The 27673-nt window shown below is 47.5% G+C and overlaps 1 protein-coding gene across 3 annotated transcripts in view; it reads left to right on the top strand.

Annotated features, from left to right (window-relative positions):
* Tln2 (talin 2) overlaps positions 1 to 21696 on the top strand; it is a 426737-nt gene extending 405041 nt beyond the window's left edge. For all 3 annotated transcript variants that reach the window (XM_038322053.2, XM_038322054.2, XM_038322055.2), the window contains 5 exons: positions 10429 to 10554; positions 12434 to 12496; positions 12589 to 12771; positions 15736 to 15861; positions 17587 to 21696. In XM_038322053.2, coding sequence (XP_038177981.1) covers positions 10429 to 10554; positions 12434 to 12496; positions 12589 to 12771; positions 15736 to 15861; positions 17587 to 17715 — 627 coding nt within the window. In that variant the 3' untranslated portion in view covers positions 17716 to 21696. The remainder of the gene's footprint in view (positions 1 to 10428; positions 10555 to 12433; positions 12497 to 12588; positions 12772 to 15735; positions 15862 to 17586) is intronic.
* Positions 21697 to 27673: the final 5977 nt, after the last annotated feature.

Below are 27673 nucleotides of genomic sequence, written 5' to 3'. Positions count from 1 at the left end.
AGTCTATTACCTCATTAGGGATGAAGTCATCTGACCCTTGATCTGGCTGGCCACAGCTGGACCATGTGATTGAACAGGGATGTGAGCATACGGCTGGGGTGGCGGCTTCTATACATCCCACTCCTTCTTTGCCCCTATTGGCAAAGAAAATGTTTCTAGTCCCTAGGACCATTGCATCTTATAAGGTTTTTGTAGCTGTTAGACTTGCTTCGGGTCCTGTTCTGAGGGAGGAAATCCAAGACCTGCGAGAGAGGGCTGTTCCTTGAAGCCTTGCTGATAGCAACGAGAAGCTGGGGTCTTCCTGCAGACTGTTAGGCCATCTCAGTAAGGAAGAACAGTAGTTGCCAGGACTGCATCACATGAAGATGCTCATGAAATGAGTTACGGGGGCAGAGATGGTAAAAAGCGTATGCAGCCATGAAGGATGCTTGGAAATGAAGGAGATGGGCAGAGAATGTCTAAGCATCGGGGTGGGATTAGGAAATGACAGGTTCTATGGCCATACCACCCTGAACGCACCTGATCTCGTCTGATGTCGGAAGCTAAGCAGGGTCGGGCCTGGTTAGTACTTGGATGGGATTAGGAAATGACAGGTTCTGTATTAAAGTTCTGGAAAACAACCCTGAAAGCCGACACACATCAGAAGCGAGGGATGAGTGCCAGTGAGGTGCAGGAGGCCAGCGAGGCACCTTACACTAGGTTCCATATTTGCAATAGGAGCCTCAGGAGAGAGCCAAGGGCGTCTTCTGCGAAGGTGAAGTGAGCACCATTGATCTGGTTTCTTTATTTGACGGTGTTTGCTGTTGGTGGCCCCCGACCTGATGGGAAGAGTGGCTGCTACTTCTGGGGCAGTGGAGAGTAATCTTCCTGGTGACCACAGGTTCCTGCCACACAGGCGTTAGCTATGAAAGTGTCTCAGAGACTCTTACCATCCCAAAGCACGCGACTTTTGTTTTACTAGGAGGGCCATCCACTTTGGGAAATTTCTTCCAGGGTATATAATATCCTCCTTGCCTTTATGAGAGAATTTTTCCCTAGCTTAAAACAACAAAACTAGCCAATATTTTGAGGCTACTCTTCTCCATCATCTCCTGTAACCTTAAACAAAAGTTTCCAGGGAGCCATAAATGGCCATTGCTCTTGCATTCCTGCCCCTGTAAACTGTGACTCTGCCCCCATCACACACACACACATGCTTGTACATGCCCGTGAATGTGGACTTCCTTCCGTCCCTGCAGAACACCTGTACTGCTCTGAGGAATAATTTGGGGGAGGAGAGGTGATGACTTCAAGCTGCTTTGGTCACCTGATTCTCGGGTTATCTGTTTTAAGAGAACAGTCTATGGCATCTGAAGATGGTTCTGCTATAGTTCCACCCTTGGGCCCTGCCCACCGAAGCATCTCCTTTAACCTGCAGTCTCTCAGATGTGAGTGATGGAAAGATGCCCATGCAGACTCCCATTTTATCCGGGAAAATGGTCCCGGGCTCAGAGCGCGTGCCAGCAGTGTTGCTTACCGCACCTACAGACGTGCTCCGAGGCAGGCCGGGAGAGCCTGCAGCGGCCACTGGCTCCTGCGGCTGTAGCCGGCAGTACTGTACCTAGTGTCAAGCTCAGTCAAACCTGGATGCCTTTTCTGCAGGCCTCTGTGTGATATGTTTGATATATTAGGTTGTTATTTAATCCAACTATATATCAAGCATATTCCTACAGTGTCTTGCCCTTTCTCCGGGGGTCCTAACAAAAGTTTAGAAGGCAACAGGAAGGAAGATATTAAAAATCACAAATAGGTTTAGATGACAGCGTTATGTTTTATTCTGCTTCTTGTAACCTTTAAGACCTGTGTCTTCGTCACCTTTCTGTTGCTGTTGACAGACTGCCCCAACAAAAAGCCACTTACGACAGAGAGGATGTATTTTGGCTTATAGTTTAGAAGGGTTACAATCCTTCATGGCAGGGAAGGCCTGGCAGTCAGGAAGCAGAGAGAGAAGAAAACCAGTAGGGTCTGGCAATCAAACCTCAAACCCCGTATCTCCTTCAGCAAGACCTCATCTCCGAAAGGTCCCGTAGCCTTTCCAAACAGCCCCACCAACTGAAGACCAAATGTTCACACAGATGAACCTATGCAGGGGGGCGTTTTGTTCCAAACCACAGCAGCCTGCTACTATTGTTTGTTATGGAAAGGAGTCATAATTCCTGAAAGCTTGAGACATTTTCTATAGCTTAGTTGTATGCAGTGAGCAGTTCTTCAGAGAATATTAAAGAATATTCAGTGGAAAGATTCTAACCCATCTCTTCCATATAAGATTGTAACTGGCCAACGCAGCCATCTAGACATTTCTTCCTGATTTAATTTTATCCTGATTCTTAGCACACTCTTACAGAGTAAATTTTATAATCAAGCGTTTTCAATGCAAAAAAAAAAAAAAAGATCAAGACACATTATCCATAACTTACCACGATATCTGTACTCACTGTATGGATGCCGAGCTGCTGGCTTTATACAGATCTCAGCTGGGACCAAGTGTATCTGATGAAGAGACTGCTGTGGACTCTGTTCTGTCGGTTTTCTGCTGCAGGTGGACTTATAAGCAGAGGTTGATAGTTTTTAGTAAGAACCCAGCAGTCAGAAAGTAAACACATCGTCTAATTGGCTCGGCAGGAAGTTGGACGATGACCGCGAAAGCATTCTTTTGAGTATATGTCAGCCTTCTCTGGCTGCTTTGACCTCTTCCCATAAATGAGTCTGTGGAATGTATATGAGTTCATTCTGAGTTCTCTAGCCCAAAGTCTTCATAAGCACTGTTTTCTGCAAACCGCATGGCTGTGCTCCCAGCCTGGTTTTTTGTTATTGTGTTGTTTTAAGAGAAAAGAACTCTTTTAATGAGCACTCCTGACTGTAGAGAAGCGCCCCTCCCCCCTGCTTCAGGGGCAGGGCAATAGTATAACTAGAGATGTCAGAAAGGGACCTTGGAAATATCTAGAAGCCTCCACAAGGAGAGCGAGTGGTGATGGTTACAAACAGCAGTGCAGGAGGAAGACATGCTGTGGTGGCGTCCTGGAGTCCCTTCTCAGTGGCGAGTGTGCTGTGTGCCCACAGGTGCTTGATTGAGCAGGTTTTCAGAGCAGCTGTCACCCCCCCCCCATGTTTGCACAGCTTAGAGTCTTGGTCTTGGGTCCCTCCACTCACACTTCTTTAACTGAAATGGCAAATGACCATATGAAAGAGGTAGGAGGCTATTACAATTGTTTTTAAGCATAGCTCTAAAAGGTCTTTCAGATGAAGCCCGCTTGCTGGAAGTGATGGGAGTGTTTCTTTGGGTGACTTTGCTGCTGGCCAGCATTCCCGTGTTACTGATTGATATGCTGAGTTGGAGAAGGCGACCAGGTGTTTTGTGGAGTGGGGAGGCGAGCTTGGTATTTTTGGCATGGCTGTGCTATAGACGTGGGGCTCATATTATAGCAGCTATTGACCCCAGGCCAAGAGATGAGCACGGAGAGCGTGCTCCCATGCCTCTGCCAGGTGCTTGTCAGGTCCTTGCATGCATAAAAGACTCATACCAGAGGTTTCTAAGACGAACCAAATGTATCTCACTTAATACCTGAAAGGATTCTATTGACCATACTTCCTAGGTTAATGTCCAAGTGTCCCTCCCCTTTTTGAGAGCATGACAAAATCCTGCAGAATTTTTTCCATCACTCAGAGAGTAATTAGAAGAGCATCTCAGTGGTATTACTTTTCATTTTGAAAATGAGCACAAAAAATGCAATAAAGCAATTTATTCTGTGGGGAAACTATTTCCTGGATACTGACCATATAGGCTTGGGTTTTTTCCAATGGATGCTACGTGAACTCACTTCTTTATTGTATGCCTGGATGTGGAGGTGGTGCCTCTCTAGCCACAAACAGAACTACCCAGCGGTGGTTTCTCTCTATGTGACCCTGAGCTTCCCTTGAGATGAGGCCTCTGTAAAGGGGAGCCAGTTGTTCTGGGAGATTTGCCTTTTGTTAGAACTATTAAGGATGAAGGCTGTCCTCGAGCCAACCCCTCCATGGGTCCGCCAGAACACAAACTGATGCAGCCATTGTATACTCCGGCCAAGACTTTCTCCCCAAAGCATCTCTCAGGTCAAAACCAGAAGCAAGCCAGTAGCAACCAGATTCAGCACAAAGGAAAAACATGGCTGCCTGTTCCTGCATCCAACTGGCAGGGAAAGACCTTCTCATGTTGTAGGAGTCCTAGGTATTGACCTTTCTCCCACTGAGGACATTTAAGTTCTATATAACATGTCCGCAGTTCCAAAAAATAAACCATATCCACTGAACTTCTGACTTGATGGGACCTGTTTCAACAGTAGCCGCTCTGCAAGACTAACACCAGAGACGACAAGACGTGAGCTGAGGGGAGGGGAATAGCTTGAGTAGCTCTGGCACGTGTAGCTGATTGTGTGGGAAATAGTCGTGGTACTTTTTAGCTCGCAAAGAGTCCAGGCTGAGCTGGCGAGATGACGAGGGGGTAAAACTGCTTGCTGTGTGTGCTTGGGAGGCTGAGTTCAATCTCCAAACCCCACAGTGGAAGGAGAGAGCCAGCTCCAGAAAGCTGGCCTCGAACTTCCACCTGTGCACCATAGTACATGTGTATTCACACATGTACACACACAATAGAAAGAAAAATAAATAATTTTTTTTAAAGTCTGGTCTCTCAGGCCTGGGGATGTAGCTCACTTGATAGTTTGCCTAGCATTCTGAGGTCCTGGTTTCAATCTCCTGTGCCCATAAACTGGGCATGGTGCATGAGTCTAATTTACCAAGAGACAGGAGAATTAGAAATTCAGGCAGTCTTCTACATATCTAATTAGAAGCCAGCCTCTGGGATACATTAGATTCTGTCTCAAGAAAACAGCAAGAGAAGTCTCTTAACTCTAAGATGGGGCCAGAGGTCAGGGCTGTTTCTGGGTGAAGGGTCTCAGGGGCCTAATTCACAAAATGGGTGAGAGACCATGGAGCCAAATTTCTCCCTGCCCACACATCCCCAGTGGACATCAGGGAGTGTGGGTGAATCACTAAAGACAGAGCAGGAAGGAGACAGGACTCCTGAGAGCGGAGAGGAGAAAGCGCTTCCTGATTATTCTAGTTAGTGTCTTACCAAAATGTAATGTGAAATATAAACATGTCTCAGCTAAAGTCCAAAGAAAATTGATGAACTCCTGCCCAGAGAATGGTGATGCAGACCCACAAGTGATGCATTGGGCAGTATGGAACAGTGACCTGTGTCCAAGTTATCCACCACATAGACTGGGGCTGAGGGACAAGCCGAAAGCAGTGCCCATCTACGCCATGCGTCCCTAGAAACTTCTTTATCCTTGCTTCGTATTTTATTTATAACACAAAACATGTGTGCAGCACAGGACCCAAATAGACTCACCTCATCTAAAGATGTAGCCTAAAAAGCAATTTCTGAAGTATGAGGACCCTCCATGGTAGCGTGTTTGCCTCATGTATGCAAGACTCTGGTTCCCGTCCCCAGTACAATGAGAAGAAGTAATGAACTTAGATGTCAGTCATCCTTGACTATCTACTGTGAGGTTTTCGTGTTTCAGATAGATGGATTATTTACTTCCAGCGGTCCTACCTGCTGGCCAGGAGGGAATGAAGGATGAGTCACATTCCCAAACGACAAAAATGTATGATAAAAATAAGACAGCTTCTTCCACTCTCTTTTCCTCTTCCCTCGCCCAATGGGACTCGAGCTTCTGAAGTCTGAAATGTATCAGAGTAGAGTCAGGGGCATCACGTTCCCTCCTGAACCAATCCCAGGCGTATCCTTGCCCAACTGTTCTCTGGCTTTAAATGGTGGTCCCTGCAGACAGCCAGCAATAGGAAAATGTCACTAAAAGATACTCAGACTTCTCTTGAAGCTGTTAAACAGCCCAGGTGAGGACAACCCCAACTTCAGCTACAAACAACCAGAGTACCCAGAAAACACAGGGCTAAGAGTTGGTGGTGACCTAGCCAGTAGCCTTTCCAGTATAGGAGACCAGAAAAAGGGACCTGGCACTCAAGATTGAGAGTCAGTGACCAATTTCACTAGGTGGTACTTTCTACATGTGCTAACCATCTTCCCAGAGCCAGTGTTATTAAGAGGGCTTCTTGATATAAAACAGTGTTTACAGATGTCTTAATGTCATATGGCTTCATGTCAGAAACTGGTTTTGTGTAACCAGACTGCCTCTAGTTCTCTGTGTAGCTGAGGATGACTTTGAACTTCTGATCCTCCTACCTTCACCTCCTGAATGCTAGAGCTTTCAAGTGTATACTGCCATCCAGTTTGTGCAGTACTGGGTCTCAAAATCAGGGCCTTGTACATGTTAGGCAAGCGCTCTGCTAACTGAGCTACATCCCTAGCCCTCACTTCCGTTATTGTGTCCTGGCTGAACGCTGGAACTTACAAGGGCTTCTTTTGAACAAAGGCAATAAGTCATTCAACTGCCACGTATCACATGTGTTCTCCTGCCTGGTTCTGTGCAGGAGAAACATAAACTGAATGCAGCCTTAAGCAGATCACAGAGCGAACCTAACCACCCTGTGCTTCCCAGAGTGTTCCTAACCACCTCTTGTAGAAATAAGAGCCTCATCCAGACCTGCTGCCACACAGTCTGCATCCTCAACCAGGTCTGTGGGTAACTCTGCAGAAGGGATCTCTGGTGAGCCTGTGGCTTCTCAAGGGCATTGCCTTCCCTTCATGCCAGTAATCGTGAGGCAGCCATGTGCATGAGATCATTCGTGCTGTTTAGTTTTTAATTAAGTTTATTTAGTCAGTTCTGGGAGTAGGGGTGCACCACAGCTTTCAGGAGTTGGCTCCTCTTCCCCCATATGGGTTCCAGGGATCAAACACAGGTCGTCAGGCTTGGCAGCAAGTTTTGTTAGCCGTCTACCACGGTCATGCTCTTCAAGGGATGGCTTTTAACAATCACGAAAGCTTTTTGTGATCCAGTGTTGGGGAAAATAACCCAGGAGTAAGCATCTCACAATCTTCCATTTTCCAAAGATAGAGACAGGTCCGACCATCCTGGGTCAGGCCAGCAAAGGGTCTCAAAGAGGAAAGGGCCCATCGTGGTGGCGCACGCCTTTAATCCCAGCACTCAGGAGGCAGAGGCAGAGGCAGGCAGATCTCTAAGTTCGAGGCCAGACTGGTCTACAGAGTGAATTCTGGGACAACTAAGAAACCATGATACACTGAGAAACCATGTCTCAGAAAACCAGATAAATTAAATAAGTAAATAAAATAGAGAGGAAAGTGACCACTCAGCTTTCTGTAGAGGAGACAGGAATGAAGCTTTGCTGAGGGAAGCAGGCCTGAGCAGTCCGTGGTGCCTGCTCTACAGAGTCTGCACTGGTGTTTCCTAGCTGCTCTCCACACTGCTGCTCTTCCCACTATGACAGAGGCCGTTCTCAGAACACACCTTACATATGTAGGCTGTGATACTTTTCATATAGGATAGCCCTTCAGAGAACAAACCTTTCTCCTCTTTTTACCACATGGCCAAAGGCTGTGTTCTCCTTCCCTTTTTACTGCCCTACCCTCCCTTCAAGTCTCCATCCTGCCTGCTGGTAGGCACCAGAGCTGATAGGCAAACCCTGCCGGGTCTGCCCTCTGCGGGAGATCCCCGTCTGCGAGGCTAGAGGATGGCCGGTTCACGTGGCTCACGGTGGGTGTTTCCTCCCAGCGGTAACCTTGGCTTAGAGAGAGATGCGGACCCAGGGCTCACTAAGGGCCTCTGCCCAGGCTGGAGCATCAGAGCATCTGCCTTTCTTGGGGGAGCTCTTCGTGGCTGAGCTGGAGCGCCAGAAAATAAGACTGTGTACTGTGTCTGTCCAGAGATGTGACAGAAAGAAAAGTAAAAGTGGGGGGAAATTAAAATGGATGCCATTGTAGAAAAATCTCTGGGTGCCAAAATACTTGCAAGTTAGATATTTAAGTGTGTGTGTGTGTGTGTGTGTGTGTGTGTGTGTGTGTTAAAAAAAATAAAATCAAAGCCTCCAGGGTAGCAGAAGATGGGGGCGGGGGGAGGCATTCCAATCAGATGTGACCGAGATTCTTGTGTGAAGGCTTGGTCTTGGGCTACAAGGGAATTCCGTTTTCTTGAGACTTAAGTCAGAATCTCATGATGGGCATTCTGCTGCTGTCGCATGAGCTTGGACTTTGAGGCTGCTTGAGACAAGAGTCTGGGAGACTTGGGGTGCTACCACAGGCTTCCATTTCCTCATCAGCAAAATGGGGAAAGTGGTCCCTTTGGTGATTTCCCCTGATGCCTTAGTCTGCTCTATGCTTAGCTTTCTTTGGCAGAGAGAATTTTCAGAAAATCTCCCAGGTCATTAAATGAATATATACAACATATATATTCATGTGTATGTCTATGTCTCCATATAAACCTGAGGTTGTATATTTGGGGCCAATGCATACAAGTCAACTTTATGCCAGTGTCTTCTAATAGGTCATTTTCACATTGCGGTAAACAAGTCCTAGACACTTCTAACCCCAGAATGAGCCCACAAAGCTGAGTCGCTTTCTATCCAGAATACTCTTTGGGCAAGATGTTTTTCAGAAATAAGGAGCATGCACACCAGTCTCCCTGGGAACCTACAGCACGCTGCTCTTACCCTTCACCTCCACTTTTAGTGCATTTGGCTTTTATTTTGATAGTATGTGTTGTAAAAATAATCATGATCCGTATTTTTCAAGACACAGATATTAAGAATACGGAGCTAGGGGTCAAGGACACCAGTCAGTAAGAACTTGCTGTGTAAGCATGAGTTCAAGCCCCAGAGCCCACATTAAAAAAAGCCAGGCACAGTGGTGTGTACTTGTAATCCCAGCATTGAGGAAGTAGAGATGAGATTCTTGACACTTGTCTGCCAGCCCAGACAAGCTAGTAAGCCTCAGGCCAATTAAAGAGCATGGCTCAAAAAAAGTGTCGGGGGTGGGGGATTATCCCAAAGTGTGACTCCCAAGGTGGTTTTCTGCCTTATACACAGAGAGAGGTGGGAAAGAGAGGGAAGAATGGTATCTATAGTGCCTAAAGGTCCAAACAGCCCATTTGCAGGTTGATTGGGACTATCATTTTTCCATGGTTCCCTTGGGTGACACAATCTGACAGACATGCACAAATTTGAATTCAGAGAGATGTGGGTTCAGATTCTGTTTCCGATTCATCATGCCGCCACACGACCATAGGCCTACCATCTTCCACCTGGAAGCCATGCTGTCTTGATTTCTCTTACCCCACTGAGTCTCCTGTGGTTGCTATGTAGCTGTCTGGGCCCAGTCACCTTACTAAAACCTAGGCTTTCTCACCATAAAATTGTAAAGTTCATTTCAGTAAGTGGTTGGCCAGATAGTAGATCCCCAGAAATGTCTTGCTGTTGCTCAACATTGTGAATATACTTAATGCCACTGGATTGTATACATAAGATTATTAGTGGGATAAATTTGACTCTGATTTCAATATACATACAGAGAGAAGCATTGCTATATCTGACCATTGTCTTCCAATGCCCAAAGGTATCAACCACATAGTCAACAGTTTATGAATCAAGGACAGCCAAACCACACTGACCTAGAGTCACACAGAATGTTAACCCAATAGACCTCATAAGTCCTCCATTCTGCTACCCCAAACTGTGTGCTCCATCCTACCCAGCCTGGGACCACCATCCTTATACTTTCCTGGTTTCCCCCAAAGTACCTCCCCATTTTCCTGGGTGGTTTTGGCATCGGGGGATTTGGTGGTGATGAAGTAAGATCTACCTCTGATGCCTGCAATCTGCCTAGTTGTGTCCAGGGCTCTTCCTGAGGCGGAGCCCTGCTTGGGCATCGAGGTAACTGAACAAGTACGATCTTGAGACAACCTTGTTTGATCTTTGGCTCCCGTTTACAATATGGCTGGCTTATAACTCAGCCACAGAAATGTTAATCCTGAGTTGCTTTTGTTTTCACCCAAGCAAAATCGGACTTTCTAGAACTAATAACCGTCTTCCCTTATTTTCAAAACCAATTTTTGAGCTTGAGGTTCTGGCCAAGTATGTCACCACTCATTCTTTTGACTTGGATAACTGATTACTTTGAGTTGGATTATTGATATTTCTGGAGCCTTCTGAGCGTCTCACAGTGAATTTTCATGACTGTGATCTGGAGAAGTAGTTTTTCTCAGACTTTTCTGATTTAAAGTATGTATAGAATGTCGCTACTAACAGCTTTTGCTTTCTAGTGGAAGGGGAGGGGAGGCAGCAGATGGAGAGGCCTCCCTACCCTGGGTGTGGCTTGTCAACAAAAAGCAATAGACACCCGAAGAGCCAGGTAAGTAGTTTGGCAGAAAGAGCCCCCTGTGGCTGCACATCGCATTTGACTTGGTTTTCTTTCCGTTATAGCAAGCAGACGAGACCCTGGATTTTGAAGAACAGATTTTAGAAGCCGCTAAGTCCATTGCTGCTGCCACAAGTGCCCTGGTCAAATCAGCCTCAGCAGCCCAGAGGGAGCTGGTGGCCCAAGGCAAGGTGGGTAGTAAACCTGGGTGGCCAAGCCATAGGGCATCGTGGAGGGAGAGCCACTGAGCCATAGAGGAGAAATGTTTGGCTTGAAAGGGAGCTGCATGTTGGGGTCTTGTTGCTGGGATACAAGTCTTTTCTCCACCACTGAAAACTGTGCTTAAATTCCATCAGCTGAGTGAATGCTTTAGTTCCTAGGCTTCTCGTCTGCTTCTCATTAGGGAAAACATCCCACCCACTCCAGGCCATGATCAGGGCCTGAAAGAGACACTTACAGTCCCACTGTACATTAGGCTGTTTAAACTGTCAGCATTTCCTGGTGAACAACCTGGTAAGCGCCATAGTCAGGGGCTCTATAATCCCATTTCCTAACTCCAAATGCCTCCACTTGGTTTTAGGACCATCGAATGAATGCTGGTTGGCTTAGCAGTTAGTGCCTTCCTGAGCCTGTGGCTCACATGACCAGTCTGGACTGAAATCTGAGATTCCCTCCGTCCGTATCATTGCCGTTAATCCAGTCCACACATTTTATGCACACATTTTATGCACAGGCATAAAAATATCACTGCTTTTCGATATTTAAAATGTGTCACGTGTCCTGTTATTCCCATACATGGGGTCATTCTATCCATGCTGGGTCCTGCTTAGAGCCTCCCAAATACAGAGGCTCCCCCAGAAACCTCTTGAGTTGTAGATCTGAGGATGACTCAGTCCTTGTGCGCATGTTACGAGGCCTTTGTTGACTGTAGTCAAAGAGTTGGGTCGAGTTTTAGAAACCAGAGAAAGCGCTCTGCCTGACCAGTGACTGTCAGCTTCTCCAGGAAGTTTTGTGCCTCTTGGTCTAAAGAACATGCTTGCTCTTCTAAACCATCATGTGGTATGTCACACAAGATCACTGGATGTACGTTTTCCCGCCCAAGGATGCAGGCTGACCCCTGGGCTTCTCAGTGAATCTCTGTAGGTCCTGCCTGTGCTCATCTTGCTGTACATTTTCATCAAGTTGTTGTTGACTGGACAACCTATAGAGACACAGATAGATCATTGATGTCTTCAGCTTCCTTCAACCGTAGTAAAAGATGACTGATCGCTATAGGCTAGACAGATATGCCTGAGAATCTGTTTTGAATATAGTATGTTTCCTGCACTCCATGGCACTCGATTTGTTCAGGCATTTAAAAGTTGGGAAAGGAAGTTCAGCTGATATTGGGGGAGCTATAGAATTATATGAGGGTCTTGGGAATTTGCCTGACACTCAGGAGGTATCTGTAACTATTGATGGATCTCCAGTCTCGTTTTCAAATTGTGGTGCTCATCTCTTCTCTCCTGCAGCAATACCCTGGAGATCTGGACAGCAAATCTGTCATTTGCTGTGATTTTTAAAGCAAAAACAGAGATGGGATTCTTTACCCCAGCCTCTTGTTCTCTCCACTTCTGAGAAAATTTCCTTAGAACTAGGGTCTGCCCTCATTTGCATAGAGGGAAAAACACCACCCTTTAGCATCTCTTCTGCCAGAATCTTGCACCATGGCTTTCAGGGTGCAAACAGGAGAGATTTAAATTGTTCTCGACCTTTGAAGGAGGCCTTAGTGTGTATAACAAAAGAAAGGTAACAGAGAAAGTCAGCCTCAAAGATAGCCCCAAACCATCATTGCCTGGAAATGTGCCATCCAGCAGTCAAAGGGGAGCCATTTGGAGCATTGTCTCTTGTGTATATAAGGCCAGGCAATACCAGCCAGCAGATGCTGACCCAGTGGATCTGTGGCTGGGATCCTGTGAGGGGAGTGATTGGACCATTTCAAGGTCAGTGCTCTTGGTGAGGGTAACAAGAGGGTTTGGGGTGACTGCAGCTCACCTTGCTCATGGCAGACTTCCCTCCCCTGTTCAACAGGTGGGCTCCATCCCTGCCAATGCTGCTGACGATGGACAGTGGTCACAGGGGCTGATCTCTGCCGTGAGTCACCTTTTCCTTCCTCTTCATTTGTTTTGTGGATTCTCACAAGGGAGGTTTGGGCCTTGGGTCACTTCTCTGTTGACTGTCCTCAGGCCCGGATGGTGGCAGCAGCAACCAGCAGTCTCTGTGAGGCAGCCAATGCCTCTGTTCAGGGACATGCCAGTGAGGAAAAGCTCATCTCATCTGCTAAGCAGGTTGCGGCTTCGACCGCTCAGCTGCTGGTGGCCTGCAAGGTGAAGGCCGACCAGGACTCAGAGGCCATGAAGCGGCTACAGGTAATGGTCACTGATGCTGGTGGGAAAATACTCCTGTTGGAGCGGGTAAGTGTCGCCAGAGGGGACCGTCTCACTTCCTTGGCATGACCCACCAGGCTTTCCATCCGCCAGCTCTGTCTCTCTGCAGCCTCATCCTCTGCCATCTGCATCCGTGTATCCCACGACCACTGCCCACCGCATCCACACAGAACCTGGGCCTTCTGGGCTGGTGCCTGTGGACCGTCACTCACCTGGAGTGGTCTGGCTTCTTACCAGCCCAATCCAGCAAACTCCTGTTCATCTTCCGTGACTGAATTCAAAGTCACCTCCTTTGGGAAACTCTTCCTGACTCCCTCCTCTGTCCTGCCAGAGCCCCTGGCCTGGCCACTCTTACGGTTCCTATCCCATGGCACCTCTGCCTGTATTTTTCTGGGTCCCAACTGTATCTCAGGGACCCCATCTTCATGGCATCTGACTCAGAGGAGGCCCTCAGGTAGTGTTTGCTCAAGCAGAAAGAGAATGCCCAGAGAGGATTTCAGAAAGTTGCTAAGGTTTCCTTCCCAGAACCTAGAAAGTATGCTTATAACAATCAAGTTCTTCAACATACATACACATTGTTCTGATTGTTTACCATTGTTTGAGGGCTGTAGAGATGGCTCAGTGGGTAAAGGTGTTTGCTGCCAAGCCTGATGACCTGAGTTCAACCCCAGAATCTACATAGGGGAAGGTGAGAAATGACTCCCACAAGTTCTCTTCAGACATCCACATGGCACGTGTGCTCACACACATACACACACACACACACACACACTTGCGCGCGCACACACACACATTATGTATATATACATATATATATTAAAATAAAAACTGTTTTAAACACAGGGAACATTTGAATGAGAAACAAAATTGCATTGCTTCAGTGCCCCCATTCACAAAATGTTTGTTTTCCGTTCCTCTTGTCTTCTACATGAGATGGTTGTGTCTGCTTGTGGCCATAGCAAGATACATCTGCTTCTCTGTTGCATACGTATCATCATACACATTTTTCCTCAAGGTGGAGACTCCATTCTTCATGGGTCCCACTTTTTAGTGATTGCATGGTTTTGCATTAGCTGATTACGCCAGTTTCCCCCATGCTTCTGACATTGTATTTGTTTCCAGCTTTCTAGAGTTTGACTGTGCTAAGTGTTATTATATAGATCATTGGTATTGCTTCCAGTATCTGATATATACACCATGAATGAAACCATAAAGGGCAGAAAGTCTAGATGTTTCTTACAGACTCAGAAGTCTCCTATGATTTTTTTTTTTTTTTTTGGTTTCCTTTTTTTTTCCTCTTGGATGTGAGACTCCTAAGTATGGGAGATGTTCTGAGGAAACCACTTAAGTTAGAGGCCGGGGTTTGAGGGTTAGGGATATGGCTGTCCAGCAGAATGCTTGCCTAGCGTGAATTCAGCCTTGGGTTCAGTCTCTTGTACCACATAGAACAGGGTTGGTGGTGTGAGCCTGTGAGAGCAGACCTGGGGAGCTGGAAGCTGAAAGATCAGGTGTTCAAAGTCATGGCTGTCCCTTAGACCTAGACTCTTGACTGTGAAAGAGATGGGCGAGGAACATGGAGATCTAGTGACTCTTTGTAAACCACTGAGATAATTCCAAACTGCAGCTGGCAGAAGACGTTTCCCTAGGGCCCTGCTCCCTGAAAGTTAAGATAAACTAGGGGCTGAGGAGATGGCTCTGCAGGGGAGGTGCTTGCATGCACAGGCATGAGGGTTTGGATTCCATTCCAACCCCCACATCAAAGCCAGACACAGTGGCTTGTGCCTACAATCCCGGTATAAAGAAGGCAGAAACCGGCAGGTGCCTGGGCTCACTGGCCAGCCAACTTCTGACAACTATGTGCATGCACACGTGTGTACTCAAACACACAGAAGAGTAAGCTAGAATGGACAGAGTCTGTAATAAAAAGATGGAGACTTCTGTTGACAGACTTTCGTAGATCTGTCTCCAGCAGTCGCTTCATCCTTGTTCATAAAGCACAAACCTAGCTGTGACTTCAAGTCTATCCATAAAGTCTGCTACTCCCAAGACTTACCCCCACAAGAGTGGATGCTCCGGGCATATAATGCATAACCTCCCACTCCCTCTGGAAGCCTTCAGTGAATCCCAACTCGGAGCAGCCTCTGTAGCAGGTTCTGCGGGCACAAAGAGTTTAATTATTAATAATTGCCCCTGTCCTCAAGTTGTTACTGCCCAGAATAGAGTTGTCCCAATGATGGTAAGGATGGTAACAAAGTCAGCAGAGAACACCCAAGGACCTCGATAAGGGAACGTGAGCATAGCTGTGACCTGCGGGAAATCGGAAATCTGAGCCAAGACTTCAAATACATGTGAAGTTAGGGCCATGAGGCAGTGGTTTTCTACACTAAGGGGGCAGCCCCTGCGTGGACTTCTGTCACAAGCATAAGCTGCTAGCTGTATGTCATGGTTCCCCTCCAAAGTATGTGTTCAGGCAGAGAAAGAGCTCAGTCAGTAACGTGCTCTCTTTGTAAGGATGAGGTCCTGAACTTGATCCCCCAGAGCCCATGCAAGAAAGCTGAGCATAGTAGCGTCTGTTTGTAATTCTAGGGCTGGAAAGGCAGAAACAAAAGCATCCTCGGGGCTCACCAACAAGCCAGTCTAATCTAAATGGTGAGCTTCCGACCACTGAGAGGCCCTGTCTCGAAGGAAGTAGGTGGCATTCCTGAGGTTGTTCTCTGGTTTCCATATCTACACACGTGCACCCATATAAACAGACACATAAATGCATTTAAAAAATAAAGCTTATGTGGTCAGTGCTGGAGGAGTTGATGTGTAGACAGATGATGGGTACTCGCTGGCTCCAGAAAACTTGTGTGTTATGACTTGCTCTCGTGAACTTCATGTCTGTTCTTGCCAGGCCCGTGTGCTGTTGCTAATGATGTCCCGTGTGTCTTGTTCCCTCTCCAGGCAGCAGGAAACGCTGTGAAAAGAGCCTCAGACAATCTTGTACGTGCAGCCCAGAAGGCAGCATTCGGCAAAGCTGACGATGATGATGTTGTCGTGAAAACAAAGTTCGTGGGAGGCATTGCTCAGGTGAGTGGCTAAACCCACAGTAGCGTGCAGCTGCCAGACAGCCGGCTGAACAGTGCCTTATATAGGCTGCAAGGTCCTTTCTTCTTATGAAGCCATTTAGGAAAGGCGTGATGTTTCTGCCATGTTTGAGACCCAGACTACACCTTATCCTCCCTCCCTAGATGTTGCCCCTGGCAACTGGGTCCAAGGTGGCTCAATTAACAACCTCAGTGTTCCATCTGTCCGGAAGAGGGAAGAGAGTAAGCGCTGGAACTTACAAACCTCACTTCCTGACCCATACTGTTGGTCAGCACCCAGTCGCACGGGAGGATGGGACATGTGGGGTTCTTTTCCGGGTAGCCATGCACCTAGCTAAAATCCAGCTTTTCTGTCACAGAGAAAGAAAGGAACACACTAGCCTAGAGTAGAGCAGGATGTCTTTGGGACTGCAGTCCTGGCCGTCCTCCACTGGACCAGTTAGCTAGTACTCCTCAGTTTCAACCTTAGAAGCATGAGATGCATGCATTCTGTCCTCTGTATTTATCCACAACTTTCGCATCCTAGGATTCAAACGTAGACAGTCTGTTTTTCTAGTCATTCTTTAAACAGTACAGTTTGGCTACTACGTGTACGGTATTCGCATTACATTCAGTCCTATAAAACACCTGGAGGTTATTTAAAATATGCACGAGAGAGCTAAGGAGATGGCTTAGTGGGTAAAGTGCTTGCCATTCATTCATGAAGACATGTGTTTGGTCTCCAAATCCCATGTTTAAAAAATATGTAATACCAATGCTGAGGAGGCAGAGACAGGCAGCCCAGTTCCAGGTAAAACTGAGAGACACGGTCTCCAGCATCAAGGTGGATGGCCCCCTAAGGAACAACAGTCAAAGTTGACCTCTGGCCTCCACATACATACACACTGATGCACATGTGTACTTATACACACATGAACCTGCCCATATGTGTATGCATGCATATACTCACTAAATAACTAATTAAACAGGAGGAGATACATAGGTTATATGCAAATACTGTGCCATTTTAGATCAAAGACTTAATCCTCCATGGATTCCAGGATCTAGTCAGAGTCCAGGAATCTATTCCTGTCAAGTACTAAAAGGTGACTCTATATGAACGCTGCCTAGTAGTTGAGGGTCCTAACTTTAGCTTCCTGCACACCTGAGCTCCATCCTTCTCTACTACCTGAGTCACTGCCATGACCCACCCCTCTCAGCCAAAGACCCCTCATTGTACTACGGGCTTTCACAGGCTTGCCATAAAGGGGGGTGCTAGTCAAGCATAGACACCAGGCCTGGTATGGATGCAGGAGATGTTTGCTGCTAGGTCCCTACCTGCCCAGAAGTCAGCTTGGTTTTTTTCTGATCAGCTAAGTCTCAAAACCAAGCCGTGCTGTGTAGCTTAGCTCAGAGCTAAGAACGCTGTTCCTGGCCAATATCGTGGCTCAGCAAGTAAAGATGCTTATAGGGTAAAGCACTTGCCACCAGGCCTGGAGACCTGAGTTCAATCCCCAGGACCCACGGGCTGCACATAGAGAGCTGAGTTTCTGAGCGTTGTCCTCTGACCTCTACACGTGTATTGTGGCACCTGCACACACACAAAATAAATAAATGGTTTCTTTTAAAAAGAATGTCCTGTATTCATCATTGGCGGGGCCCGTGGAAGACAGAGGCCTCCAGCAAAGCTTCCCTTCCTATCCCATCTTCCTCTTGTTTCCCCCTCTAGATCATCGCAGCCCAGGAAGAAATGCTAAAGAAAGAGCGAGAGCTGGAGGAAGCCCGGAAGAAGCTGGCCCAGATCCGCCAGCAGCAGTACAAATTCCTACCCACCGAGCTGAGGGAGGATGAGGGCTAGTGTCTGCCCACGATGGCGAGCCCCAGGAGGTGGTGCCACCCCCCCCCCCCCCCCCAACAAGAACTGGACAGAGCAGTGCTCCCAAGAGCCAGGCACTTCCTGGAAACTGCTGGCCCTCCACCTGGAGTCTCTTTCTCACTCCTCGGTCCTGTTACCACCGACTGCATGATCATGACCTCACGGTACAGTGTCCCACACAGCCCTCCAGCTCCCCTCGTGCCTCGCTTTGTCTCAGGAGAGAGGGGCGCGCATTTCATGGACTGTTACCAAAAAGAGAGAAGTCAGTATTACGTCGTCTTCAGACACCTTAGTCTTTGTCCTCCAAGACTGCTCCAGGGCCTCTGTGACATCGCCACACTAGGAAAAGAGCAGCAACAACGATGGCTCACAGGACTCATCAGTATCGCGGACACAGACCTTCTCTCTAGAGAGAGGACAGAAGCTGGAGTCGGACACTGTGAGGAAAGCCGAAAACACTCCCAGGTGGACTCTGGGTCTGGCGTCACAGAGGTCCTTGTAAGTTTGGAGCACTGATTTGCCCACGGGGGTGAAGAACCCCTGCCCCGTTTGCACGCTTTTCTTGCCTCAGTGTGTAAGCTACTTGTACAATCTACACCCATCTTGTATTCTTGTGACCCAGAAAAAAAGGAAGTTATTTTATTTTTTTTTTTCTCTCTCCGTAACCCAAAGGGCAGAGTTGTGGAAAGTGGTCAGGGTTTAGGTGGGCAGGGGCCCAAATAAAATCCTGGGCTCCTTACTCTGCAAGGCTGTTTTGGTTCATGCAAATGAACACACACAAACTGTGTCCCTGATGGGGCTCAGCGCAGCGCCCCCTGGAGGAAAAATCAAAAGGGACTTAGTTGGGAATGAGGAGCCTCCTACCTTCAGGCCCATTATCAGCTCCTGTGCTCTTAGGAGGGTCCAAGTTCAAGATGGAAAGCTGTCTGTTTAGAAATTTCTCTGCTCTTCCATCCCCAAGAGGGTATTTCCCACCCTGTATCTTACTACATTATAGATCCCTGAGTTTACATTTGATCTGAGCCCCTACCTAAGATAAAGGGTTAAGAATAAATGGCCCATGGCCAAAGGCCTAATACCAAGCGAGCCCCAGGCAGATTTCAGTGAATTCATGAAGGGAAAATCAGAGTTAGTAGGGCCGTGATGGGGCTGTAGCTCAGCTGGTAGAGTGCTTGCCTGGCTAGCTGGCACAAAGCGGGTTCCATCGCTGGCATCACCTAAACTCGGTGTGGTGGCACATGTCTACAACCCCAGCACTGGGGAGATGAAGGCAGGAGAGTCAGAAGTTCAAGATTATCCTTAGCTACACAGTAAGTTAGAGACCAGCCTTGGCCACATGAGACCCTGTCTCCAAAAAAAAGGCAATAGAGGCATATGGTTTTCAAGACTGATGGCTGCTGAAGGCAGGTGCTCCCCTCCCTTAATGATGTGAGGCCAGTACCACACTGTGTGTTATACTCAGCACCTAGGTCCAGATTTCTACCAAAGAAGAAATATTGGTAGTCTGGTGAAAAAAAGAAAAAAAAAAGGTGTTGCCTTTCAACCTGGCCAGGAGTCTCTTCTCCAGCGGTCTACCCCTGTGCCACAGTTTGAAAACAATTAAATTCAGCAGCTTCCCAGATGTATAGAGACTTATGAATGCCCCCCCCCATGGGCATTTTTTTCAGACAGGTAGAAGGATATACAGAGTGGGGTGTGGGTGGAAAGCTAATGGAGAGCCCATATGGAGGGAAAGAGGGTAGGTATGCAGGCTTTGGGTCCAGTAGAGGAGGATGCTGGGGAGCCCTGGGCGCTCATGGGAAAGCAGATGGTCTTGCTCGCTGTCTTTCAGTGGAGCTCTTCATGTCTCTGCTGGGGCTTTCCAAAGCTATTAAGTCAGACCCAAAAGTTCACGATCAAGATATGAGAATGACCTCACGCAGAAGGACAGGAGGCCCTCCTGCAGCCAGCTCACCCTCCTTCCTGTAGGGTATACTTCTACGCAGAGTTCTCTGTCCTTGCCCGGGGATTGTTAAAAACCTTCACAGAAGTGAATACTGGAGAAAAATCTCTAACAAATGAAAAGCAGAGGGCTGTCCTTTCTGGCTGTTAGGAGTGTTTCAGGAGACCAGGAGTCTGCCCTCCTGTCTGGACCAGTGTGCCACTAAGAACTTGGCGGGGAGGTGGTTCCCAGGCATCACCTGCCGTGGTCCTGTTTCACCTGTCCCTTGCTTGTCCATGCTGCGTCGATGTTTGTGAAAGTCCTCGTAGCTGGGTCTCTCCTCATTTCATAAGATGGACGAAATACTGGACTATGGCCATTACTTGATAAATGCTGCTGGTGGGGTCCTCAGGCACTGAGGGGACTTCTGGCTCCAAAGGCAGAAAGAATACAGATGCAGTGAGTTGCATTTTGGAGTAGTTTCAAAGAAAAGTGGCCTGAGGCCCAGAGCATAAAACATATCCCTCTATGAGGGAATGGGGCTAGGTATGCAGATTAGTTGCTCTCCTACCTCTATCCGCAGAGAAAAAACTGCTATTGGGTTTGGAATTCTTAGGCTGATCTCTCTGTCCAGAATTTCCATTTTTTGATGATCAAAAGAGGGATGTGTTTGGTAACTGGGGAATTGCATCTAGCTTGCTTCTGCCTTTCGGAAGTCTTTGGATTGGGATGCAAAAGACATGTTCAGACAGCCCTGGGTAGCACTTCCTCTGGCCAGTTGGGGGTAGTCTTGGAAGTCATTATAAACAGATACTTAAGACCTAGCCAGTCTGCCAGTTGTCGCTGTGGTTTTCAGAGGCAGCTGCCCAGGCTCCCGTCTGTGCACAGCCTTTCATGGCTAAGCCACCACCAGATCTGCTGGCATATACGCTTAATCCAGAAAAGCCCCTAAGCTGCTCACCAGAGTCTGCTTGTCTTCTGCGTACTCTACCAGCTGGGGAGAGTGCAGGCAACCGAAGCCAACCCCTCATTTGTTGAAAACAGTATAACCAGGTGTGGTGCCATCCATTCATAATCCCAACACTTGGAAGGTGGAGGGAGGAGGATCACAAGTTTAAGGCCAGCCTGGGCTGGGTAGCAAGTTCCTCTCTCAGAAAAGCAAAGGCCTAGTGGGTGTAACTTGGGATTAGAATGGTTGCCTAGTAAGCGCAAAGCCCTGGGTTCATTCCCAGCAGCACATATGCAAAGTATAGCCAAAATATACCACTACCTAAAAGGATGTATCCCTTCCCCTCCCTCCCCGCCCCCCCCCCCCGCCTCCTAAGTGACTCCAGAACCAAAACCTCATGAAGGAACCAGGGTGGAGGTGGTAAGACCAGCTCTCTGTTCTCCCTCTTTCCTCTCTGGCAAGTGGTTCCCCCAAATCTCCCTGAGCTCTGCAGTTGTAGGCTATGGCAGCACCTCTGGGATGTTTGGCTTAAGATCCTAGCACAGATTGCCCATGGGGTCTGCTCTGGCCCCTAGAGGAAACAAGCACTCTGCGACCCAGGGGACAAAAGCAAAGAATCCAAAGGAATAGTTCACTTTCAGGGTGAGAGGCAATAGTCCCCAGAGTCCTGAAAGCCAGAGGTCTTGGTGGCACAGGTCTTACCTTTCCACCGAGTCCCTCCCAGAGGGTCATCTGCTGGGGGGGCACCCTCTGCAAACCCCCAACACCACTGCTCTATTGCTCTGAGTTTGTGACTGGTGTGTTGAGGTTTTGTTCATTGGGAATGAGCGTGAAGACAGACCTTCTGTTCGTCTGCAAAAACCGTGAAGAGCTGATGCTTTTCTGTGAAGTGGGCTAGCTTTTATCTGGTTTCCCTGGAACCCAGCTCCCTGCCTAACAGGAAGCAACAACATGCAAACCCCTCTACAGCCGTGCCCACTAGAAGACAAGAAAGAGAAGCTCTGCCCTTGTCATAATGTTTAATCACATAAATTAATTTATCTAATCACATAAATTATTTTTTTTATTCATCAGAAATAAACTTTTAAAGGAATGAACTTGTGTGAAAGTTTAATGGCAATGGGAGGGAGACAAAAACAGGAGGAAGAGAGTGTCTTCGTCTTGGGGAAGATATTCTTCCTTAAGCCAACCGTCTCCATAGTAACCAAAGATGGGGGTGGGGGCCACAGGGTGTCACCCAGTCTGTTCTGCTTTGCTGACACCAGAAGCTAGCTTGAATAGGAAGGTGTTGTTTCTTCTTCACTTTGAAAGAACTAGGCTTCCTGAACAGGTTGCATGTCACTGGAAGACAGAACACCCAAATACCAAAGGGTATGTATGGGACACTTGGCCTGGAGACCCACCACAGGAAGATTGGGTTCACTTGTGACAGCTGAGGCCCAAAATGTCACCTCCAGCCTTCCTTCCTGCTTGAGTGGGTGGGTCCTTGGCCAGGACTCCTTGTTGTCGGGACAGCCAGATTTAGAAAAATATGAAGCATTTCTAATCTACAAGATGGGGTTGTCCAAGAATTGCCATAGCAACCAAAAGTGACATTAGGATGGGCATCAACTACTAAGAGGACTCTTTTAAAGTCATGCTCACTAAGCCAATTGATAATAAAGGTTTTATATCTCGACTTAATAAGAACGACGAAGGGGTTAGTTAGGGCTGACCACCACACAAACAGAAGTGAGAAGTCTGAGGGCAGACCAGGAGATGTGGTGAGAGTCTCCTGAGTATCAGCACTGTGCTGCCAGACATACCTCAGGGCTCAGCCGTCCAGGAGAGGCCGGTGTATGGCCATTTTTCAAAGGGACAGCCTGGGACTCAGGCAAGCGGGAGGTATCTGGATGAGGTTGGCTGCTGCCTATCAAAACTTACATCCTCTGTGCACAAAATCAACTCTGGTCAAAAAGCCAACAGGACCACACCTGCAAACCCCAGCACCTACTGTGCCCAGGACATTGGAGCCTAACTCACAGTCCCAGAGATGGCCACAGTTCAGAGAATACAAATACCCGACTCAGAGAAATGGAAATAATAAGGTACACTTTGAAGATATTGTCCCAAAGGAGGCCACAATATAGGGACCATGAAAGTAACCCTTGACCCAGAACTTTGGGGAAACAGGTTCTCACTCTGAAGGGAAGGGCTTCCTGGAGGATGGCATTTGCCTGGTTTCTATGCACTGAAGTTTCACAGGCGTGAAGGGGTAGAGTTGTAAGTGTGACAGCCTGGGTTTAATGAGACAGTGACTTAGAGGAAAAAGGAACAAAGGCACAATTCAGTGAGTCCAGGGCTTGAAGAAGTACAGAGAGGAGGGTCCCAGAGCTCTTCAAGGAGGGGATGCAATAGGGGGAGGGAACTACCACCAGTGAGGACAGGGAAGCAGATGTTAGGTCGCACACACTCTATTACCCCTGTTTATTCCTCATAGCAAGACGCAAGTAGTCTATCCCATTTAGTAGATCTAAGGCCAAAGCACAGAGGAATTGGGTAACTACCCCAAGTTTACAAAGCTAATAGAGCTGGGATTTCCCAGCTACTCTGCTAAGGTCACCTAACTAACAAAGTTCCAAGTTGGTTTTTCCAAACTCATGGTTTGTTTGTTTGTTTGTTTGTTTGTTTGAAGACCTTTTAAATTCTTAATTCTTTGATAATTTCCTATAGTATATATTTTTAAATATTTATATTTTTATTTCTTTGTATGTAAGTGTTTTGCCTGAGGGTGTATATATGTGTCACATTCACACCTGGTACCTACAGAGGTCAGAAGACGCCACTGGATACCAAGGAACTGAAGTTACAGATGGTTGTGAGCCACTCCTTTGGTGCTGGGAACTGAACGGCAGTCCTCTGGAAGAGCAGCCAGTGCTCTTAGCTACAAGCCTCTCCCCAGTCCTTTCACGGTGTATCATCACATCATTTCCCATACCCCAGCTCCCCTGAGATCCTCTCCCATCCCTACCCACCCACCTTCATGTTCTTTTTTTTTCTCTTAATAAAAGGCTCTAAAAAAATGTAGAACTTGATTTGTGTTGAACAACCGCTCCTGAACATGGGGCCTGCCCTGGAGTGTGGGGGATATACCCAGTCACTTCACTGAAGAAAATTATTTCCTTCCAGCTCCTGTCATTTGTGAATAGCTTCTTGGCTAGGGTTGGAACTTTGCGCTCACTTGTCCTCTGTCCTGCTGGCATTTTGTCTGGCTCGAGCTTGTGTAGATCTTGCGTGTGTTGGTATAGTCTCTGTGAGGTCATATGTGCGTGTGTTGGTATAGTCTCTGTGAGGTCATATGTGCGTGTGTTGGTATAGTCTCTGTGAGGTCATATGTGCGTGTGTTGGTATAGTCTCCTCTGTGAGGTCATATGTGCGTGTGTTGGTACAGTCTCTGTGAGGTCATATGCGCGTCTGCCCTTGCTTTGTCTGGAACATCATCCACCACATCTAGTTCTTACAATCATCCCACCCCTCATCTTCACAGGTCCCCAAGCCACAAGAGGAAGGATATGATAGACATCTCATTCAGGGCTGAGCACTTCAAAGCATCCACACACTGTCCAGTTATGGGTCTCTGTGTGTATTACCATCTACTGCAAAAAAGAAGATTCTCCAGGGAGAGTTAATAGTAGCATGGCATTAGGAGTTCTTTTATTGCTATCTTCATTTTGTAGAATAATAAGAGTAGGTTTTCCCATGGGCTCATGATCCATCTAGATTCAGGTTCTTGATCTCATCAGTACTATCAGGCATGAGTTCCATCTCAGGGAGTGGGCCTTAAATCCAATCAAAAAGTGGTTGGTCACTCCCCTAACGCTTGTACCACTCTTGCACCAATGGGCTATCTCACAGGCAGGTCAGTGCTCATAGGGTTTGTAACTGGGTGAGATTGATGGTTGCTTCTCTCCAGTGGTGTGTATAGCACCTCTAGCTCCATGAATGCCAGCCAATAGGGGAAAAGCTTCCAAATGAGTGCCGACTAGATTTCTCCATGCTCTGTGCCATAAGGATGTGCCATCTTCAGCAGTAGGTCTTACCTGTCAAGTTGGAGATGGTAACCACAGCATTGGCAACAGCCTGTAGTGTTTAGGGTGTGTGTCTATGGGACCCTTTCGACCAACAAAACAAAAAGATGTAACCTACTCCTGGTACTAGGGGTTTTATTTGGTAGCATAGGATGTCAAATTTGGGTACTGTCTCCCCCCATTATATGGTGACTCCATTTAAATTCCTTTGAATGTGCATATATTTTAGAAAGCCTCTACAGTAGTAGGTTTTCATATCAGACTTAAAAAAACCATTTGTGTGTGTGCATGTGTGCATGCACACCATGTGTACGAATGCCACATGCATGTTTGGAGATCAGTAGACAAACTCTGATGTTGGTCCTTGCCTTTCACCTTGTTTGAGACTAGGTATCTTGCTCTCTACTGTGTACACCAGGCTAGCTGGGGCATGCAAAGCTCATGTTTTAACAGTCTGTCAAGTGAAGATATGCTATGCAGTCCTGCCCTACAGGACAGAAATCACACCGACATTGGGAGAAGGACTGAGGAGGGGACCATACATACATGTGGCAGAGCCTGAGTCATGCTACAGACTCCTGAGCAATAAGGGATGCTGGGCCTGGGAGGAAGAGGAGGCCACAGGAGCAGAAGACCATTCCATTCCATGTACATTTGCGGCATGGAAGGGGCACCCAGAGGTTACTGACTAAGCACCTTCCTCTGCTGCTCAGCCACGGATGGAGTCCCACTAGGTGTGTCCACAATCCTACTTCAGAGTTCTTTTTTTTTTCAGATCATAGCTTTTATTTTAAAAAAGTTACAAAAGTTTTATATTTGCTGGGTGGTGATGGCACATACCTTTAATCCTAGCACTTAAGAGTCAGAGGCAGGGCCGGGCGGTGGTGGCGCATGCCTTTAATCCCAGCACTGGGGAGGCAGAGGCAGGCGGATCTCTGTGAGTTCGAGGCCAGCCTGGTCTACAAGAGCTAGTTCCAGGACAGGCTCTAAAAACTACAGGGAAACCCTGTCTCGAAAAAACAAACAAAAAAAAAAGAGTCAGAGGCAGGAGGATTTCTCTGAGTTCGAAGCCAGTCTGGTCAACAAAGCAAGCTCCAGGACAGCCAGGACTGTTACACAGAGAAACCCTGCCTCAAACAAACAAAAAACAAACTAAAAAGTTGTATGTTTGTGTGCATGTGTGCATACCTTTGTGAGTTTAGATGTACTACAGAGGCCAGAGGACATTGGGTTCCCCAGGACTGTAGTTACAGGTAGTTGGAAATTGTGGGCTGCCTTACATGAGTGCCAGGATCCATATTCCTCTGGAACACCAGTGTGCCATGGTAGCTATAACTGAGAGATATTGACCTGGGGCTTTTCATTTGAACATCCTTCACCTGGACACAACAGAATTGCTTGCCCTGAGTCCTCCAGAATAAGAAAGCCTCTGGCCTCGTGCCCAGGGATAGACGGACGGGGGCTGAAGACAGGATGACCTATCCAGGGACAGTACCTAAGAAGATCAATACAAGGCCCAAACCCTTGAGACCATGTTCAGAGTTCCCTTTTAATTCCAGCTTTAGGAACTCAACAGCTTGGAAAAAGAAGTCCGATTCTCTTCAGCTGAGATCTCAGTGTTGCAGGAATGCTTCTGATTTCATGAAAGGCTGACTGTCTTCCACAGGTATTTGGAGCTTGAGGGACCCAGGGTATAAAGAGACCTGCATTCCCATCATTCTAACGTTGGGACTGACAGAGAAGCAGAAAGGGAAAAGCCTGACTGATGTCTTCCTAGCTCCCAGGGCTCCATAGAAAACCTTCCTTCCTTCTGAAGACCTTAGGCTCTGGAAAAGTCAGTCCCTCTTCCACTGTGGACCAAGGTTAGAAGGACCCAGAACTTCAGGGATGGACAGGAGCTCAGGCTGAGCAGGGCAGGGGCTAGAGCTGACCTTCAAAGGAAGCCAGGGAAGCAATTAGCAGATAGTGGCAGTGAAGGATGTTTGGGGCTGCAGGGGTGGGGTGGGGAGGTGAGGAGAGGACTGTGAAAGGCTAATCACCTGCCAGCCCTACAATTCAAAGTCTCATCCCAAAGGGGAGAAGAGAGACACAGTGAGCCCCACACCACTGCCACTCAGCCTCAAGGCCATGGTCTTCAGACCTGCAGGTTTCATACGTCAGGAGCATGACAGCCCTGATGTGTGGACTATGCCATATTTGCTGACGTAGTACATGCTAGCTGCAAGGTTTCAAGCTCCAAGCTGTTTCCCAAGCACATGAAGGAAGAGTACTCTCCTCATCCCAGATGGTTTGGGCCACAGGGGGCAGTGTGGTTCCATGGGACATGAATAGAGTGTCCCTGTTTCTCTGGAAGGAATAAAAAAAAAAATGTTTCTAGGAAAAATTTAAGAAGCGGAGTATCAGTGAATAGTTATGGTTGTCTCTAAAACTTCTTGAGGGCTTCGAGACACTCGTGTACATTCAGTATCACCGGGGCCATGGTGTTATCATGTCAATACTTTTGTCCTTAGGGAATCTCTCTGTTTGTATAGACGAGGGACAAATGCTCTGGGAAGCACACCTTGGATTTATTGGAGTCCTGCTCCGTAATCCCACTAGAATTATTTCTTGCCTATATTTATATCTCTGAAACAACCCCTTCTATGTCACAGGCAGGGCTCACATCTTGCCACCTGTAGCCTTACCAGCTTCCAAAGCTATGAAACTTAGACAAGACAGATAGCCTAGGTGGAGAACGTTAGTGTGTGCCCAGTGTTTATGAGCTGTTTGAGGGCCCTCTGATTTGAACTTGAACACACAACAGAAAGATTGTTCCTGAACAGCTGCCTCCCACCACAGCTGACTCCTTCCTTCCTCTTCTTATTCCCCACGTCATCCCCCACCCTAGCATGGAGTAATATGACTGCCCAAAATAGCTTCTCCAAAGAGTGCTTTCCTAGGGCTCCCTTCCTAACACAGCTTCCAGGAAGCACAGCTTGATCCTTAGTGTATTGCACCTCCTTG

The sequence above is a fragment of the Arvicola amphibius genome, chromosome 3, assembly GCF_903992535.2.
Source record: "Arvicola amphibius chromosome 3, mArvAmp1.2, whole genome shotgun sequence".
In the NCBI taxonomy this organism is placed as follows: domain Eukaryota; kingdom Metazoa; phylum Chordata; class Mammalia; order Rodentia; family Cricetidae; genus Arvicola; species Arvicola amphibius.
Note: the sequence above shows the minus strand (reverse complement) of the source record. Positions and strands in the feature narration are given on the sequence as shown.